This window comes from Pristiophorus japonicus, chromosome 1 (assembly GCF_044704955.1).
Source record: "Pristiophorus japonicus isolate sPriJap1 chromosome 1, sPriJap1.hap1, whole genome shotgun sequence".
Taxonomy (NCBI): Eukaryota; Metazoa; Chordata; class Chondrichthyes; family Pristiophoridae; genus Pristiophorus; species Pristiophorus japonicus.
In genome coordinates this window covers 512063740-512084036 of record NC_091977.1, presented here as the reverse complement: position 1 = coordinate 512084036, position 20297 = coordinate 512063740, and the positions used below count along the sequence as shown (strand labels likewise).

Below are 20297 nucleotides of genomic sequence, written 5' to 3'. Positions count from 1 at the left end.
CCATTTCTAGGCAAAATGTTCTTGATTGTCGTGGATGCTTACTCAAAATGGAGTGAATGTGCAATACTGTCTGTAAGCACGTCCACGGCCACCATTGAGAGCCTACGAGCCATGTTTGCCACACACGGCCTGCCTGATGTCCTAGTCAGCGACAATGGGCCGTGTTTCACCAGTGCTGAATTCAAGGAATTCATGACCCACAATGGAATCAAACACGTCACATCTGCCCCGTTCAAGCCCGCATCCAATGGCCAAGCAGAACAGGCAGTTCAGACCATCAAGCAAAGCTTGAAATGCGGGTCGGAAGGCTCCCTGTAGACCCGACTATCCCGAGTGCTGCTCAGCTATCGCACCAGACTCCACTCAGTCACCGGAGTTCCTCCAGCCGAGCTGCTCATGAAAAGGGTGCTCAAAACAAGGCTCTCTCTTGTCCACCCTGATCTCCATGATCGCATGGAGGGCAGGCGGCATCAACAAAGTGTGTACTATGACCGCGCAAATTTGTCATGTGATATTGAGGTCAATGACTCTGTGTTTGTACTCAATTATGGACATGGTCCCAAATTGCTCACTGGCATGGTCATAGCCAAAGAGGGGAGTAGGGTGTTTCAGATCAAATTGGCCAATGGACTAACGTGCAGAAAACATTTGGACCAAATCAAATTGCGGTTCACCAACAGCTACGAACAACCCGAAGAAGACACCACCAACTTTGACCCTCCAACACACACGCAAGTGGCAACCAACATTGTCATGTATGTAACCACAATGTAACACCACTTTATTACTGTATACACTCAACCTAGATGCACACCTTGATCACAAGGGGTGAACTTGTGGGAGACACTCCTTACCTGATCACACAGGTATAAAAAGGGAGATCCCACGCAGGGTCAGGGTCTTTGGAGTCCTGTGAATAAAGAGTTAAGGTCACAGAGTGACCTTGTCCCCAGAATGTGCCTCGTGTGGTTTCATATTGTAGAGTAAGGACTTTACATTGGCGATGAGAAACGGGAATTCACGACCCATGAGAATGGCCACCGGTAGCACAGAGGAACGGTACTGTGTTGGGGAAGACTGGGACGATTTTGTCGAGAGGCTTCAGCAAAGCTTCATTGCGAAAGAATGGCTGAGGGATGCAGCGGCCGAAAAGCGAAGGGCTCATCTTTTGACCAGCTGCGGACCAAAGACTTACGCGCTCCTGAAGGACTTACTAGCTCCCGAAAAGCCGGCGGACAAAACCTTTGAAGAACTTAGCAAATTGATCGAGGAGCACCTCAAACTGGCGAGTAGCATACAAATGGCCCGACACAGATTCTACACCCACCGACGTCGTGAAGGACAGAGCATACCGGACTTCGTAGTGGACCTCCGGCGTTTGTAAGTTCACAGACGCCTGCAGGGGGGAGATGCTAAGGGACTTCTTTATTGAGGGCATCAGTCATGCGGGAATTTCTGCAAATTAATTGAGACCAAGGATTTGACCTTGGAAGCAGCGGCGTTGATAGCTCAAACTTTCATGGCGGGGAGAAAGAAACGAAAATAATATACGCGCGCAATTCTGCCTCTAACGCAGCGAGGGATCAGGGAGTCAACATCATCAATGCGACTTAGAGCCCCACAGGCAGGCAGGGGCAGTCCGACACTCCCCAGGCAGCAATAGACCCCAGAGTAGGACTTCAACAGAGACAATGGCAGGCTGAACGGGCATTCACGCCATCACAGTGGACAATGCGGCCCGGGATGGGGCCATTGACACCCACTAATAGGGTACTTAAGAGCAGTCAAAGGGACAGTCAGCATGGAATGCCTGGCCATAGTCCCTTTGTTCCCAACAATGGAAACTTTAACTCGTGCTAGAAGTGTGGGGGAAAACACTCAGCTAGATCTTGCAGATTTCAACAGTTTGTCTGCAGGAACTGCAATCTCAGTGGCCATTTCGCTCGAATGTGCAGTAAGTTTGCAACCAGACTAATATATGAGGCGGATGGACAGAAGAGGATTCTTTGAGGCAGGATGACTTTTGGGGCAAATCGATGGATGCCGAGGTTCAGCGGGTCCATGTGGCGAATATTCACAGTTCATACACCAAGACGCCACCAATGATGATGAGGGTTTTATTAAACGGTATCCCAGTACGCATGGAGCTGGACACTGGGGCCAGCCAGTCACTCATGGGCGTTCAGCAATTTGAGAAGCTATGGCCACTTAAAGCCAGTAGACCCAAATTAGCACATATTGAGACACAATTACGGACTTACACTAAAGAAATCATTCCGGTGCTAGGCAGTGCAATGTTGGCTGTCACACACAATGGGTTAGTGAATTGGCTGCCGCTCTGGATTGTCCTGGGCAATATCCGCACTGTTGGAGAGGAGCTGGTTAGCCGAGATGAACTGGAAATGGGGGGATGATCAAGCAATGTCATCTGTGGAGCGAAGTTCATGCTCACAAGTCCGAAAACAATTCGATTCACCATTCCACCTTGGCGTCAGGACTTTCAAAGGCACTAAAGTAGTGATACAAATCATCCCGGACGCCAGGCCAGTGCATCACAAAGCCAGAGCGGTGCCGTATGTGATGCGGGAAAAGATCGAGAGCGAATTGGACCGACTGTTGAGAGAAGACATCACCTCGCCTGTTGAATTCAGCGACTAGGCGAGCCCCATCGTTCCCATCCTAAAGCGGATGGCTCTATCAGGATCTGTGGCAACTACAAGGCTAGCATCAATCGGGTGTCCCTACAAGATCAATACCCGCTCCCGAGAGCGGAGGACCTCTTCGTCACGCTGGCAGATGGCAAGCTGTTCACCAAGTTGGACCTCACTTCAGCCTATATGACCCAGGAACTGGCCGACAAATCTAAACTACTGACCACCATCACCACGCACAAGGGACTGTTCGTTTATAACAAGTGCCCGTTTGGCATTCGATCAGCGGCCGCGATTTTTCAATGAAACATGGAAAACCTGCTTAAATCCATTCCTGGAACGATTGTATTCCAGGACGGCATCCTCATCACGGGTCGAGACACCGAGGAACACCTCCAAACCTGGAGGAGGTGCTATGTCGACTGGACCGGGTAGGCCTGCGACTCAAGAAGTCTAAATGTGTGTTTTTAGCTCCTGAGGTTGAGATTATGGGCAGGAGGGTTGCTGCAGATGGGATTTGGCCCACCGAATCCAAAACAGAGGTGATTCGACGAGCACCCAGGCCCTGCAACACATCGGAGTTGCGTTCATTCCTGGGACTGTTGAACTATTTCGGGAACTTTCTGCCGAACTTGAGCATGTTGTTGGAGCCGCTACACGTGCTCCTGCGTAAGGGTTGCGATTGGTTTTGGGGGGACTGTCAGGAACGGGCTTTTGATCAGGCGCGAAACCTACTTTGTTCAAACAAGTTGTTGACCCTGTACAACCCCTGTAGAAAATTGGTTCTGACATGTGATGCATCGTCCTATCGGGTTGGGTGCGTGTTGCAGCAGGGCAATGCTGAGGGTCAACTACAACCTGTGGCTTATGACTCCAGGTCGCGCTCTCAAGCAGAACGGGGATATGGGATGGTCAAGAAGGAAGCGCTTGCATGTGTCTATGGTGTAAAAAAAATGCATCAGTACCTCTTTGGTAGGAAGTTTGAATTAGAGACGGACCACAAGCCATTAACATCCCTGTTGTCAGACAGCAAGGCTATCAATGCCAACGCATCAGCTCGCATACAGCGATGGGCTCTCGCGCTGGCTGCTTATGACTACTCCATCCGGCACCGGCCCGGCACTGAAAATTGCGCTGACGCGCTCAGCAGGCTTCCACTGGCCACCACTGAGGGGGCAGCGGAGCAAAGCACCGAGATGGTCATGGCTGTTGATGCCTTTGACAGCGCAGGCTCCCCCATCACAGCCCGCCAGATCAAAATCTGGACAAACAGAAATCCCTTCCTATCCCTGATTAAGAAATGTGTCCTGACTGGGGATTGGGCGCCCGCACACGGAGCATGCCCTGAGGAGGTTATACCGTTCCACAGATGGATGGATGAGCTCTCCATCCAAGCCGACTGCCTACTATGGGGCAGCCGGGTAGTTATGCTCTAGAAGGGCAGGGAGGCATTCATCAGGGAACTCCACAGCGAGCACCCAGGCATTGTGCTGATGAAGGCCATTGCCCGTTCACACGTTTGGTGGCCTGGAATTGATTCAGACCTGGAACACTGTGTTCGCAGGTGCACGACGTGTGCCCAGCTGGGTAATGCCCCCAGGGAGGCCCCGCTCAGCCCGTGGCCCTGGCCCACCAGGCCATGGTCATGCATTCATGTTGACTACACGGGCCCGTTCATGGGTAAGATGTTCCTTATTGTGGTAGATGCGTACTCGAAATGGATCGAGTGCATCATTCTGAATTCATGCACGTCATCCACCACCGTGGAAAGCCTACGTGCGATCTTTGCAACCCATGGCTTGCCGGACATCCTGGTTCGTGATTATGGCCCATGTTTCACAAGCTACAAATTCCGAGAGTTTATGTTGGGCAATGGCATCAACCACATCAGGACTGCGCCGTTCAAGCCGGCCTCCAATGGCCAGGCGGAACATGCGGTCCAAATCATTAAGCAAGGTATGCTCAGGATTCAAGGACCCTCCCTACAATGCCGCCTATCGCGTCTCCTGCTGGCCTATAGATCCCGACCGCACTTGCTCACGGGGGTCACGGAGCAGAGCTACTAATGAAACGGACACTCAAAACCCGGTTGTCCCTTATTCACCCAGTCCTGACCGACATAGTTGAGGGCACGCGCAAGTCACAAAATGACACCATGACCGTAATGCAAGGGGGAGATGTATAGAAATAAATGATCCTCTATTTGTCCTCAATCACGCCATGGGGCCCAAATGGCTTGAGGACACCATGAGATGGAGATCACGAGCAACAAGAGCAATCAGAAGAATGCACAATCCCTGCGGTCAGCCCAGACAGGCCGGAATCACCACAGGTGACAGACACTCACGTCAGTCTTCTTCAGGTTTCTCCGTGTCGACGCTGAACCTTTTTTTTACTTGGTCCAGATGCTTACGGCATATCTGACCATTGTTGAGTTTTACCACGATGACCCTATTCCCCTCTTTGTCAATTACAGTGTCCTCAAGCCATTTGGGCCCCATGGCGTGATTGAGGACAAATACAGGATCATTTATTTCTATACATCTCCCCCTCGCATTACGGTCATGGTGTCATTTTGTGACTTGCGCGTGCCCTCAACTATGTCGGTCAGGAGCCCCAACTGCGGCGCTCCATGAGGGAGCATAGAGCACCTGAAAGACTAAACCTATGATCCCAATAAGACTTTGGTGGGGGGGGGGGGGGAAGTGATGTGATGTATGTAACCACAATGTAACACCACTGCATTACTGTATACACTCAACCTAGATGCACACCTTGACCACAAGGAGTGAACTTGTGGGAGACACTCCTTACCTGATCTCACAGGTATAAAAAGGGAGGCCCCACGCAGGGTCATCGTCTTTGGAGTCCTGTGAATAAAGAGTTAAGGTCACAGAGTGACTTTGTCCCCAGAATGTGCCTCGTGTGGTTTCATATTGTAGAGTAAGGACTTTACAGATATCATGGTTGACCACAAAGCCGAACTCACCTACCCCAGCAGCCCGGCAAAGCCGGCTGCCCAGCAGCCCAGTGAAGAACTAACCAACTCACGCACACCAGCATTTGTACCGCGACGATCGACAAGGGAGCGAAAAGCCCCAGATCGTCTCACCTTGTAAATATGTGTACCATTAACTTTACGAGGGAGTGATGTTATGTATTTAACCCCTTGCAACCTGTATCACACGACCACCAGAGAGTCTACCTGTTGGAGTTCCAAGGGATCCCAGCATCCCTTGGGAGCCCGGTATATTAGCAGGCCACCCACGAGGTACCGACACTCTGAAGTCTTATTAAAGGAGCTAAGGTCACACTTGCTCATTGTTCACAGTACTCAGTTTCATCCTTTATTATGAACACATCACAGCCCACATGGGATAGACACTGGGAGTAACAAGAAGCAAGGGATCATTCCTGAAAAAGAAGTCAACTTCTTTCGAAGGAAAGGGAAGGGAAAAATCAACATCAATACCAAAATTTCGAACTGCAAACTGATAAAGACTTGCATTTATATAGCACCTTTCACAGCCATCGGACGTCTCAAAGCACTTTACAGCTAATGAAGTACTTTTAGAGTGTAGTCACTGTTGGAAAGTTCAGAAACGTGGCAACCAATTTGCGCACAAACAAGCTCCCACAAACACCAATGTGATAATGACCAGATAATCTTTTTTTTGTTATGTTGATTGAGGGATAAATATTGGCCAGGACACCGGGGATAACTCCCCTGCTCTTCTTTGAAATAGTGCCATGGGACCTTTTACATCCACTTGAGAGAACAGACGGGGCCTCGGTTTAATGTCTCATCCAAAAGACGGCACCTCCGACAGTGCAGTGCTCCCTCAGCACTGCACTAGAGTGTCAGCCTAGATTTATGTGCTCAAGTCCCTGAAGTGGAACCTGAACACACAACCTTCTGACTCAGAAGCGACAGTGCTACCCACTGAGCCACTGACACAGCTGACACTGCTTAGTCAAAGAAATGAGTATTAAGGGGGATCTTAAAGAGAGAGGTGGAGAGTCAGAGAAGTTTACAGAGGGAATTCTAGAGTGTGGGGCCGGATGGCTGACAACACGGCCACCAATGTGGGACAAAAGGATGGGAGGTTTTGCTCAAGAGGCCAAAGTCTCAGGAATGGAGAGTCCTGGGGGGAATGAGATTAATGCCCACAACAGGGATGGCCATGAAGGGATTTAAACATGGGGATGAGAATTTTAAATTTGAGGTGTTGGGAGACTGCGAACTAATGTAGATCAGCAAGGACAGGGATGGTGGGTGAGATGGGCTTGGTGCAGGGTTGGATAGGGAGAGCAAACTTTTGGTTGAACTGAAGTTTATGGAAGGTAGAGGACGGAAGGCCGACCAGTAAAACATTGGAATAATCTAATAATATTAGGCATGGATGGGCTTCAGCAACAGATAGACTGAGGTAAGAGCAGAGGCAGCCAATGTTACAAAGGTAGAAGTAGGCAGTCTTTGTGATGAAGAGGATATATGGTCGGAATCTTAGTGTTCCATTGACAAATACAGAAGGACGCTGTCTTCTGATGACACCTATTCCTTGCTTAATACTAGCGCCCCACTGGTGAATGCATTTATATAGTGCCTTTCACAATCTCAGAACATCCCAAAGCACTTTACAGCCAATGAAGTACTTTTTAAAGTGTGGTCACTGTTACAATGGAGGAACCACAGCAGCTAAATTGTGCACAGCAAGCTCGCACAAGCAGCAATGTGATAATGACCAGACAGTCTGTTTTGTTTTGTTATGTTGGTTGAGGGATAAATATTGGCCAGAACACAAGGGATAACTCCCCTGCTCCTCTTCAAATAGTGCCTTGGAATCTTTTACATCCACCTGAGAGAACAGACGGGGTCTCACTTTAATGTCTCATCCGAAAGATGACATCTGACGGTGTAGTTCTCCCTCAACACTGCACTGGAGTGTCAGTCTAGATTTTTGTGCTCAAGTCTATGGATTCAGAGGCGAGAGTGCTACCTGCTAAGCCACAGCTGATACAGCTGCAGGATTTCATATACATGCGTATTAACTTAAAGAAGACAGTAACTTAAATAAGAACATAAGAAATAGGAACAAGCGTAGGCCAAATGGCCCCTTGAGCCTGCTCCGCCATTCAATAAGATCATGGCTGATCATTATCATGAACTCAGCTCCACTTTCCCGCCCGCTTCCCATAACCCCTTATCTCATCGTTTAAGAAATTGTCTATTTCTGTCTTAAATTTACTCCATGTCCCAGCTTCCACAGCTCTCTGAGGCAGTGAATTCCACAGATGTACAATCCTCTGAGAGAAGAAATTTCTCCTCATCTCTGTTTTAAATGGGTGGCCCTTTATTTTAAGATCATGCCCTCTAGTTCTAGTCTCCCCCATCAGTGGAAACATCCTCTCTGCATCCACCTTGTCAAGCCTCCTCATAATCTTATACGTTTCGATAAGATCACCTTTCATTCTTCTGAATTCCAATGAGTAGAGGCCCAACCTACTCAACCTTTCCTCGTAAGTCAACCCCCTCATTCCCGGAATCAACCTAGTGTACCTTCTCTGAACTGCCTCCAAAGCAATGTAAATACCTGTAATCTGAAGACAGTAACTAAAATACATGTAATCTGTAACGTGCGTAACATCAAACATAGAAAATGGCAAGCTTTGAAACATAGCAAAATCTGTTCATGAAAAGGGAGCCAAACACTGAAGGGAAACTGCTTGTTTGGCCATCTGCCAATAATGTTTCAAAACAAAAATAAAGTGATGACTGAATTTCACCCCCGCTCTGTATTGATAGAATGCTGGCTCACATTGTTGGAGTACATATTTGGAGAAAATTTTATATTACAAGGTAAATTTTGCTACATTTTATTTATACTACAAGGATAATTGTTGCTGCTAGGATAAGAAAAAAGATTTAAATAAAAGAAGAAATAAAGACTTGCATTTATAAGCAAGGGAAGTATTTATTGCTCACATTAACTGGTCAAACAACATAGGAACTTTAATCCTGGATACAGTTTTTCAATAATGGTTACATTTTTAAATTTCACTTATCTGCAGATATCTTGCAAAAAGTAAATAAATCAGGCAGCTAAAACGTATCATGTGTTTATTTAATTGGAATTCTGACTTTATTAAATCTGATCAATCTGTTCATCAAAGAAATAATAAAATTCTGTTAACTTAAGCTATTGTTGTGCTTTGGCAGGCCTGCCTTCTGCTCCAACTGTTTATGGTACACCTGGATAGCATTCATTGGCACAAAGCATTGGAATTTCCAGGCTTGTAGCACAGAGCAGCTCAAACATTTTTTGTCCCAGTGGAAAACCGATACAAGATTATCTCTGGTTTCATGTTCCTCCTGTGCCTCTTGCGTGCCGGTCGGTGTTGCTGGTGCACAGGAGTAGAATTTCAGTCCTTTGATATTTACCCTAAAAAAATAAAAACTTGCAGTCACGATTGTTAAATAAATGCATGTGGAAGAAAACATGCTTCCATTTATATCGCAACCTCAGGACATCATTTTACAGCCAATGGAGTACTTTTGTGCAGTCACTGTTGAAACGCAGATTTGTGTTGCTCTTAGTGTTTTTGAAATCAACCTTGCAGTATAGATGGGGCAGTTTGCAGAAATATTAATACTAATAATTAAAATTTAGTGTCAGACAAAATGTATGCACAAGTAAAAATAAATCATCAAATAAAATCACATTACTTAACATTCTCTGGTACATTAAACAATTTTTTTGAAACCAAAATGTTTTAAAATACATATAGAGCCCTTTCAGTAACATCATAACCATGTTTTATAAAACTGTAACATGGATACTTCTAACTCCATGGAGTTCCAACTCCTACAATGACTTGAACATGCGATTCAAACAAATTAAACATCTATGCAAATGAGCATAATTGTACAGAACAATCAAGCCAATTTCAAAGACACAATGGTTAAAAACTCATCCAAGCCTCACATTTCCAGGAACTGCTAAATTATGTAGACAAGCATCACCTGCCCCTTTAATAATTAATTACCAGATTTGCTTTCTTGCAGATAGGCTGATGCTGTGCTTGGCTGGCGGAAAGACAATTTAATTTTAACCCTAGTTTAAAATCATTGATAGGTTCCTATGTCAATGATCTTGATATTTAAAGTTATAAAACAAAAATACAAATGACAATTAATAGTGGTTGATGGATGTTTTTGTGACTGGAAGGATGTTTCCAGTGAGGTTCTGTGGGGCTCAGTACTGGGTCCCTTGCTTTTTGTGGTATACATCAATGATCTAGATTTGAATATAGGAGGTGTCATGTATTCAACCAGCATTGTAACCCATGTATAATCTGACCGAAGTTGTACACTGTGAGAACAATGACCATTAGGTGGTGAACTTGTAGGAGACACTCCTAACCTGGACCTTCAAGTATAAAAGGGGAAGCTCCACCCACTTTCATCACTTGAGTGCTAAGGAATAAAGGACAGGTCACAGACTGACCTTCTCTCAAGAGAAACTGGGAGAAACTGGGAGCATGGCCACTAGCAGAACAGACGAGAGGTACTGTGTTAAGGAATGGTAGGGACAGAGATTCAACATTGTTAAAGCAGCACACAGTTCTCCAGGCAGACGAGGGCAATCGGGCATGCCCCAACATGTAGTCAAACCCAGAGGGGGAGTTCGACAGAGACAATGGCAAGCTGAACGGTGATTCACGCCATTGCAAGGGACAATGCGGCCAGAAATGGGGCCATCAACACCTGTTAATGGCGCACTCAAGGACAGTCACAAGGGTTGTCAGGGACGATCGACTGGCAAGGGACCTTTTGTTTCCAACAACAGCTCATGTTGGAGACATGGAGGCACACACTCAGCCGGAATTTGCAGAGATGAGCAAAATATCTGCAGAAATTGCAGAAATGAATGCTGGGGGAAATCGCTGGAAGCTGAAGTTCAGCGAGTTCATGCGGAGCACATATACAGTTCATACACCAGGACGCCACCGATAATGATGAAAGTGGGTGGAGCTGAAGGTCCAGGTTAGATGTGTCTCCCACAAGTTCACCACCTAGTGGTCATTGTTCTCACAGTGGGCAACTTCGGTCAGATTATACATGGGTTACAATGCTGGTTGAATACATGACGGGGGTATGACTGAAAAGTTTGCAGATGACACTAAAATTGGCTGTGTGGTTAATAATGAAGAGGAAAGTCATGGACTGCAGGAGGATATCAAGTTACTGGTCAGGTGGGCAAAACAGTGGCAAATGGAATTTAATTCGGTGAAGTGTGAGGTAATACATTTGGGGAGGGCTAATAAGGAAAGGGTATATGTTATGTATTTAACCCCTTGTAACCTTGTAACCTGCATCACACCTGTGCACCAGATGGCCTACCTGTTGGACTCACAAGGGATCCCAACATCCCTTGGGAGTACAGTATATAAGCAGGTCACCCACGAGGTGCCTGCACTCTGGAACTACAATAAAGGAGCTAAGGTCACACTTGCTCATTACATACAGTACTCGGTCTGACTTTATTATGAGGATAACAATTGGCGGCGAGGGAACACCGCGCAAAAATGCAAAGAACAGTCGGCATCCTGGAGAAGTTCTCGGAGGGGGACGATTGGGAGGCCTTCGTGGAGAGACTCAACCAATACTTCGTAGCCAACGAACTGGAAGGGGATAAGAACGTGACCAAAAACGAAAGGCGATCCTCCTAACTGTCTGTGGGGCCACTACCTATGGCCTCATGAAGAATCTCCTGGCCCTGGCTAAACCAACAGATAAATCCTATGAAGAATTGTGTACACTGGTCCGGGAGCACCTGAATCCTAAGGAAAGTGTTTTGATGGTGAGATATTGGTTCTACGCGTGTCAACGATCGGAGGGCCAGGAAGTGGCGAGCTACGTCGCTGAACTAAGGTGCCTTGCAGGACATTGTGAGTTTGAGGGATTCCTAGAACAAATGCTCAGAGACTTTTTTGTACTGGACATCGGACATGAGACAATCCTTCGCAAACTGTTGATTGTAGAAACTCCGAATCTGAGTAAAGCCATAACGATAGCCCAAGCATTTATGTCCACCAGCGACAACACCAAGTAGATTTCGCAGAACAAAGAAGTTTCAGTCAGTATTGTGCATAAAGTAACCTTGATTTTGAGCAGAAATGTACAGAGCGGAATGTACACGCCGGCTGCTGTGGCCCGATCTCAATTGACCCAGAGTCCAACCTCATCTGTTAATGCAAGGCAGTTAACACCCTGTTGGCACTGCGGGGATGACCATCGGCCCCATCAATGCTGCTTTAAGCACTATGCGTGCAATGGCTGCAGAACAATGGGACACCTCCATCGAATGTGCAGGCGAGCTGCAAACCCTGCAAACCACCACGTTGCAGAGGAAGATCGGTCCACAATGGATCAGATGGAATTGGAAACTTGTACGGAGGAGGCAGAGGTGTACGGGGTACACACATTCATGACGAAATGCCCACCAATAATATTGAAAGTTGAACTGAACAATATTCCAGTGTCTATGGAGCTGGAGACGTGGACAAGTCAGTCCATAATGAGTAAAACGGCCTTCAACAGGCTGTGGGGGAAGAAGGCACACAGGCCCAAGCTCAGCCACATTCACATGAAGCTAAGGACTTATACAAAGGAACTAATCCCGGTAATTGGCAGTGCTGAAGTCAAAGTCTCCTATGATGGAGCAGTACAAGAACTTCCGTTATGGATTGTGCCAGGGGATGGCCTCACGTTATTTGGCAGAAACTGGCTGGGGAAGATCCACTGGAACTGGGACAACATCCGAGCGTTTTCGTCAGTTGACAACACCGCATGTACCCAGGTTCTAAGCAAGTTCCTATTGTTATTCGAGCCAGGCATTGGAAGTTTGTCGGGTGTGAAAGTGCAGATCTATTTGGTTCCTGATACGCAACCCATCCACCACAAAGCTCGGGCGATACCGTACATGATGCATGAAAAAGTGGAAATTGAGCTGGACAGGCTGCAACGTGAAGGCATCATCACGCTGGTGGAATTCAACGACTGGGCCAGTCCGATTGTTCACCGGTACTCAAGGAGGATGGTACAGTTAGAATTCGCGGTGACTACAAAGTAACAATTAATCGTTTTTCATTGCAGGACCAGTACTCGCTACCAAAGGCAGACAACCTATTTGCGACCCTGGCTGGAGGGAAGACGTTCACCAAGCTGGACCTGACCTCGGCCTACATGACACAGGAGCTGGAGGAGTCTTCGAAAGGCCTCACCTGCATCAACACGCACAAAGGTCTATTTATTTACAACCGATGCCTGTTTGGGACTCGGTCGGCTGCAGCGACCTTCCAGCGAAACATGGAAAGCCTGCTAAAGTCGGTTCCTTGTACAGTGGTCTTCCAGGACGACACATTGGTTACAGGTCGGGGCACCATGGGGCACCTGAAGAACCTGGAGGAGGTTCTTAGTCGGTTGGATCGCGTGGGGCTCAGTTTGAAACACTCTTAAGTGTGTTTTCCTGGCACAGGACGTCGAATTCTTAGGAAGGAGAATCGCGGCAGTTGGCATCAGACCTACCAACGCCAAGACGGAGGCCATCAAGAACGCACCGCGACCACGGAACGTGACGGAGCTGCGTTCGTTTCTGGGACTCCTTAACTACTTCGGTAATTTCCTACCTGGGTTAAGCACCCTGCTAGAACTCCTGCACATGCTACTGCGCAAGGGAGACGACTGGGTATGGGGGAATTCACAAGAGACTGCCTTTAAGAAAGCCAGAAATTTACTGTGTTCCAACAAACTGCTTGTCCTGTATAACCCATGTAAACGACTAGTGTTAGCTTGCGATGCGTCGGTATTCTGGGTCGGGTGTGTGTTACAACAGGCTAATGAATCGGGAATTTTGCAACCAGTTGTGTATGCATCAGGAGTTTGTCCAAGGTCCAAAGGGCCTACAGCATGGTTGAAAAAGAGGCTCTGCCGTGTGTTTACGGGGGGAAAAAATGCACCAGTACTTGTTTGGCCTCAAGTTCGAGCTTGAAACAGACCACAAGCCGCTCATATCGCTATTCTCGGGGAGCAAAGGGATCAATACCAATGCCTCTGCCCGCATCCAAAGATGGGCGCTCACGCTGTCGGCATACAACTATGTAATTCACCACAGAACGGGCACAGAGAACTGCGCTGATGCTCTCAGTCGGCTACCGTTGCCCACCACCGGGGTGGAAATGGCACAGCCTGCGGACTTGCTTATGGTCGTGGAGCCATTTGAGAATGAGAAATCTCCCGTTACAGCCTGCCAGATCAGGACCTGGACGAGCCAGGATCCTTTACTGTCCCTGGTAAAAAGCTGTGTCCTCCATGGGAGCTGGTCCAGCATCCCATTGGAGATGCAAGAAGCGATTAAGCCATTCCGCAGACGCAAAGATGAGTTGTCCCTGCAGGCGGACTGTCTCTTGTGGGGCAATCGTGCGGTCTTGCCCAAGAAAGGCAGAGACACATTTATTGGGGAACTACATAGCACCCACCCAGGCATCGTGATGAAGAAAGCCATAGCCAGATCCCACGTGTGGTGGCCAGGCATCGACTCAGATTTAGAGTCATGTGTACGCCAGTGCAACGCTTGCTCTCACTTGAGCAATGCATGCACAGAGGCACTGCTAAGTCTATGGTCCTGGCCATCCAAACCATGGTCGAAGATCCATGTAGACTATGTAGGCCCATTCATAGAAACATAGAAAATAGGTGCAGGAGTAGGCCATTCGGCCCTTCGAGCCTGCACCGCCATTCAACAAGATCATGGCTGATCACCTACCCCAGCACCCCACCCCCACGCCCCCTCCACACCTCCCGACCCCCCCCAGCCGCAACTCCCTCCCGAACACATCCAACTCCCTCCCGAACACATCCAATGAACTGGCATCAACAACTCTCTGCAGCAGGGAACCCCACAGGCCAACAACTCCCTGAGTGAAGAAGTCTCTCCCCATCCCAGCCCCAAACAGCCCACCCCCCATCCCAAGACCGTGCCCCCCGCCCCTGGCTCCGGACCCACCCAACACCGGGAACACTCCCCCCGCACCCAACTCGCCGTCCCGTTAGAATCCTTCCCAAATGCCGAACACCCCCGGATGTCGAGCCCCCAGCCCCAGCCACCCCGGAGCCACGCCCCCGCGACGCCAACCACACCACATCCACCAACCGCCATCTGCGCAGTCAACCCGTCCACCCCACTTCGAACACTCCCCGCACCGAGGCACAGAGCCCCCAGGCCTGCCCCTCCAACACGTGTCGCCCCCCCCCCAGACCTCTGCTGCAATGTGGCCCCTCCCGTCCCCCGCCCTGGGTTTCTCTGCCCCCCCCCACCTCCACCACTCTCCCCTCCATCCCCCGCCCCTGTCTCCCCTCCACTTTCCTCGGCAAAATGTTTTTGGTTGTCGTGGATGCTTACTCAAAGTGGATTGAATGTGCAATAATGTCTGGAAGCACGTCCACAGCCACCACTGAAAGTCTAAGAGCTATGTTTGACACGCACGGCCTGCTTGATGTCCCAGTCAGCGACAATGGGCCAAGCTTCACAAGTGCCAAACTCAAAAAGTTCATGACCCGCAACGGGATCAAACATGTCACATCTGCGACGTTCAAGCCTGCATCCAACCGCCAGGCAGAACGGGCAGTCCAGACCATCAAGCAAAGCTTGAAACGTGTGTCGAAAGGCTCCCTGCAGACCCGGTTGTCCCGAGTACTGCTCAGCTACCGCACCAGACCCCACTCACTCACAGTGATTCCCCCAGCCGAGCTGCTCATGAAAAGGGTGCTTAAAACAAGGCTGTCTCTGGTCTACGCTGATCTACATGATCACGTGGAGGACAAGCGGCATCAATAGAGTGTGTACCATGACCGCGCAAACTTGTCACGCGATATTGAAATCAATGATCCTGTGTTTGTGCTCAATTATAGACATGGTCCCAAATGGCTCGCTAACACAGTCACAGCCAAAGAGGAGAGTAGGGTGTTTCAGGTCAAACTGACCAATGGACAAAAACACAGAAAACACTTGGACCAAATTAAACTGTGGTTGACCAACAGCTGCACACAACCTGAAGAGGACACCACCAACTTTGACCTTCCAACACACACACAAGTGGCAACTGACATCACAGTTGACCATGAAACAGAACTCATCATCCCCAGCAGCCCGGCAAGGCCGGCTGCCCAACAGCCCAATGAAGAACTGACCAACTCAACCACACCAACATTTGTACCGAGACGATTGACAAGGGAGCCCAAAGCCCCAGATCGTCTCACCTTGTAAATAAGTATATTGTTAACTTCACGGGAGAATGATGTTATGAATTTAACCCTTTGTAACCTTGTAACCTTGTAACCTGCATCACACCTATCCACCAGAGGGCCTACCTGTTGGAGTCCCAAGGGATCCCAGCATCCCTTGGGAGTACAATATATAAGCAGGCCACCCACGAGGTGCCTGCACTCTGGAATTACAATAAAGGAGCTAAGGTCACAGTTGCTCATTACACACAGTACTCGGTCTCACCATTTATTATGAGCATAACAGTATACACATTAAATGGTGGGCCACTTAGAAGTGTAAATGAACAAAGGGACCTTGGAGTGCTTGTCCACAGATCCCTGAAAGTAGCAGGCCAGGTGGATAAGGTGGTTAAGAAGGCATACGGAATGCTTGCCTTTATTGGCCGAGGCATAGAATACAAGAGCAGGGATGTTATGCTTAAATTGTATAACACACTGGTTAGGCCACAGCTGGAATACTGCGTTCAGTCCTGGTCGCCGTATTATAAGAAGGACGTGATTGCACTAGAGAGTGCAGAGGAGATTTACGAGGATGCTGCCTGGAATGGAGAATCTTAGCTATGAGGACAGATTGTTCTCCTTGGAACAGAGGGGAGACTTCATTGAAGTGTATCAGTAAGTAACCTTTAGCATTATTGTTGCCAATTTAAGTATATCTAAGGGTTAAGTCATGGCAGGAGAGCTCGGACATGTGTTATGCTCCTCCTGTACTATGTGGGAAGTCAGGGACGCCTCCGGTGCGGTAAGTGTGTCTGCCTGCAGCTCCTGACGAACCGCGTTGCGGAACTGGAGCTGCAAGTGGATTCACTCTGGAGCATGCACGATGCTGAGAATGATGTGAATAGCACATTTAGTGAGTTGGTCTTACCACAGGTAAAGGGTACACAGCCAGATAGGGAATGGAAGACCAACAGGAATAGCAGTGCAAGGAAGGTAGTGCAGGAATCCCCTGCGGTCATCCCCCTGCAAAACAGATACACCGCTTTGAGTACTGTTGAGGGGGATGACTCATCACGGGGGAGCAGCAGCAGCCAAGTTCATGGCACCGTGGCTGGCTCTGCTGCAGAGGAGGGCAGGAAAAAGAGTGGGAGAGCGATAGTGATAGAGGATTCAATTGTAAGGGGAATAGGTAGGCGTTTCTGCTGCCGCAACCGAGACTCCAGGATGGTATGTTGCCTCCCTGGTGCAAGGGTCAAGGATGTCTTGGAGCGGGTGCAGGACATTCGAAGAAGGGAAGGTGAACAGCCAGTTATCGTGGTGCATATAGATACCAATGACATAGGTAAAAAATGGGATGAGATCCTACGAGGCGAATTTAGGGAGCTAGGAGCTAAATTAAAAAGTAGGACCTCAAAAGTAGTAATCTCAGGATTGCTACCAGTGCCATGTGCTAGTCAGAGTAGGAATCGCAGAATAAGTGGCTTGATGAGCGGTGCAGAAGGGAGGGATTCAAATTCCTGGGACATTGGAACCGGTTCTGGGGGAGGTGGGACCAGTACAAACCAGACGGTCTGCACCTGGGCAGGACCGGTACCAATGTCCGAGGGGGAGTGTTTGCTAGTGCTGTTGGGGAGGAGTTAAACTAATATGGCATGGGGGTGGGAACCTATGCAGGGAGACTGAGGGAAATAAAATGGAGTCAGAAGCAAAATATAGAAAGGAGAATAGTAAAAGTGGAGGGCAGAGAAATCCAAGGCAAAAAACAAAAGGGGCCACATTACAGCAAAATTCTAAAGGGGCAAAGTGTGTTAAAAAGACAAGCCTGAAGGCTCTGTGTCTCAATGCGAGGAGTATTCGGAATAAGATGGATGAATTAACTGCGCGCTGAGCAGTTAACAGATACGATGTGATTGGCATCACGGACACATGGCTCCAGGGTGACCAAGGCTGGCAACTCAACATCCAGGGGTATTCAGCATTTCGGAAGGATTGACAGAAAGGAAAAGGAAGCGGGGTGGCATTGCTGGTGAAAGAGGAAATCAATGCAATTGTAAGGAAGGACATTAGCCTGGATGATGTGGAATCGGTATGGGTGGAACTGCAGAATTCCAAAGGGCAGAAAACGCTAGTGGGAGTTGTGTATAGACCACCAAATAGTAGTAGTGAGGTTGGGGACAGCATCAAACAAGAAATAAGGGATGTGTGCAATAAAGATACAGCAGTAATCATGGGTGATTTTAATCTACACATTGATTGGGCTAACCTAACTGGTAGCAATGCCATGGAGGAGGATTACCTGGAATGTATTAGGGATGGTTTTCGAGACCAATATGTTGAGGAACCAACCAGGGAGCTGGCCATCCTAGACTGGGTGATGTGCAATGAGAAGGGACTAATTAGCAATCTTGTTGTGTGAGGCCCCTTGGGGAAAAGTGACCATAACATGGTAGAATTCCTTATTAAGATGGAGAGTGACAAAGTTAATTCGGAAACTCGGGTCCTGAACTTAAGGAAAGGTAACTTGGACGGTATGAGGCATGAATTGGCTAGAATAGGCTGGCAAACGATACTAAAAGGGTTGACGGTGGATAAGCAATGGCAAACATTACAGATCACATGGATGAACTTCAGCAAATGTACATCCCTGTCTGGAGTAAAAATAAAACTGGGAAGGTGGCTCAACCATGGCTAACAAAGGAAATTAAGAATAGTGTTAAAGCCAAGGAAGAGGCATATACATTGGCTAGAAAAAGCAACAAACCTGAGGACTGGGAGAAATTTAGAATTCAACACAGGAGGACTAAGGGTTTAATTAAGAGGGGGAAATAGAGTACGAGAGGAAGCTTGCAGGGAATATAAAAACTAACTGCAAAAGGTTCTATAGATATGTGAAGTGAAAAAGATTAGTAAAGACAAACGTAGGTCCCTTGCAGTCGGATTCAGGTGAAATTATAATGGGGAACAAAGAAATGGCAGACCAATTGAACCAATACTTCGGTTCTGTCTTCACGAAGGAAGATGCAAATAACCTTCCGAAGGTACGAGGGGACAGTGGGTCGAGTGAGAAGGAGGAACTGAAGGATATCCTTATTAGGCAGAAAATTGTGTTAGGGAAATTGATGGGATTGAAGGCCGATAAATACCCGGGGCCTGATAGTCTGCATCCCAGAGTGCTCAAGGAAGTGGCCCTTTTCCAACAGTCTATCGACTCTGGATCAGTTCCCATGGACTGGAGGGTAGCTAATGTAACACCACTTTTTAAAAAAGGAAGGAGAGAGAAAACGAGCAATTATAGACCGGTTAGCTTGACATCAGTAGTGGGGAAAATGTTGGAATCGATCATGAAGGATGAAATAGCAGCGCATTTGGAAAGCGGTGACAGGATCGGACCAAGTCAGCATGGATTTATGAAAGGGAAATCATGCTTGACGAATCTTCTGGAATTTTTTGAGGATGTAACTCGCAGAGTGGACAAGGGAGAACCAGTGGATGTACTGTATTTGGACTTTCAGAAGGCTTTTGACAAGGTCCCGCACAAGAGATTGTTGTGCAAAATCAAAGCACATGGAATTGGGGGTAATATACTGACGTGAATAGAGAACTGGTTGGCAGACAGGAAGCAGAGAGTCGGGATAAATGGGTCCTTTTCAGAATGGCAGGCAGTGACTAGAGGAGTGCCACAGGGCTCAGTGCTGGGACCCTAGCTCTTTACAATATACATTAACGATTTGGATGAAGGAATAGAGTGTAATATCTCCAAGTTTGCAGAAGACACTAAACTGGGTGGTGGTGTGAGTTGTGAGGAGGACGCTAAGAGGCTTCAGGATGACTTGGACAGGTTAGGTGAGTGGGCAAATGCATGGCAGATGCAGTATAATGTGGATAAATGTGAGGTTATCCATTTTGGGAGCAAAAACACGAAGGCAGAATATTATCTGAATGACGGCAGACGAGGAAAAGGGGAGGTGCAACGAGACCTGGGTGTCATGGTTCATCAGTCACTGAAAGTGGGCACGCAGGTACAGCAGGCAGTAAAGAAGGAAAATGGTATGTTGGCCTTCATAGCTAGGGGATTTGAGTATAGAAGCAGGGAGGTCTTACTGCAGTTGTACAGGGCCTTAGTGAGGCCTCACCTGGAATATTGTGTTCAGTTTTGGTCTCCTAGTCCGAGGAAGGATGTTCTTGCTATTGAGGGAGTGCAGCGAAGGTTCACCAGACTGATTCCAAGGATGGCTGGGCTGTCATATGAGGAGAGACTGGATCAACTGGGCCTTTATTCACTGGAGTTTAGAAGGATGAGAGGGAATCTCATAGAAACATATAAGATTCTGACGGGACTGGACAGGTTAGATGCGGGA

General features: G+C 48.0%; 1 protein-coding gene across 1 annotated transcript in view; it reads left to right on the top strand.

The window, feature by feature from the left end:
• Positions 1–16177, top strand: part of LOC139260395 (uncharacterized) — a 56248-nt gene extending 40071 nt beyond the window's left edge. The window contains exons 2-3 of the mRNA XM_070876964.1: positions 13193–13331; positions 15625–16177. Coding sequence (XP_070733065.1) covers positions 13193–13331; positions 15625–15695 — 210 coding nt within the window. The 3' untranslated portion in view covers positions 15696–16177. The remainder of the gene's footprint in view (positions 1–13192; positions 13332–15624) is intronic.
• Positions 16178–20297: the final 4120 nt, after the last annotated feature.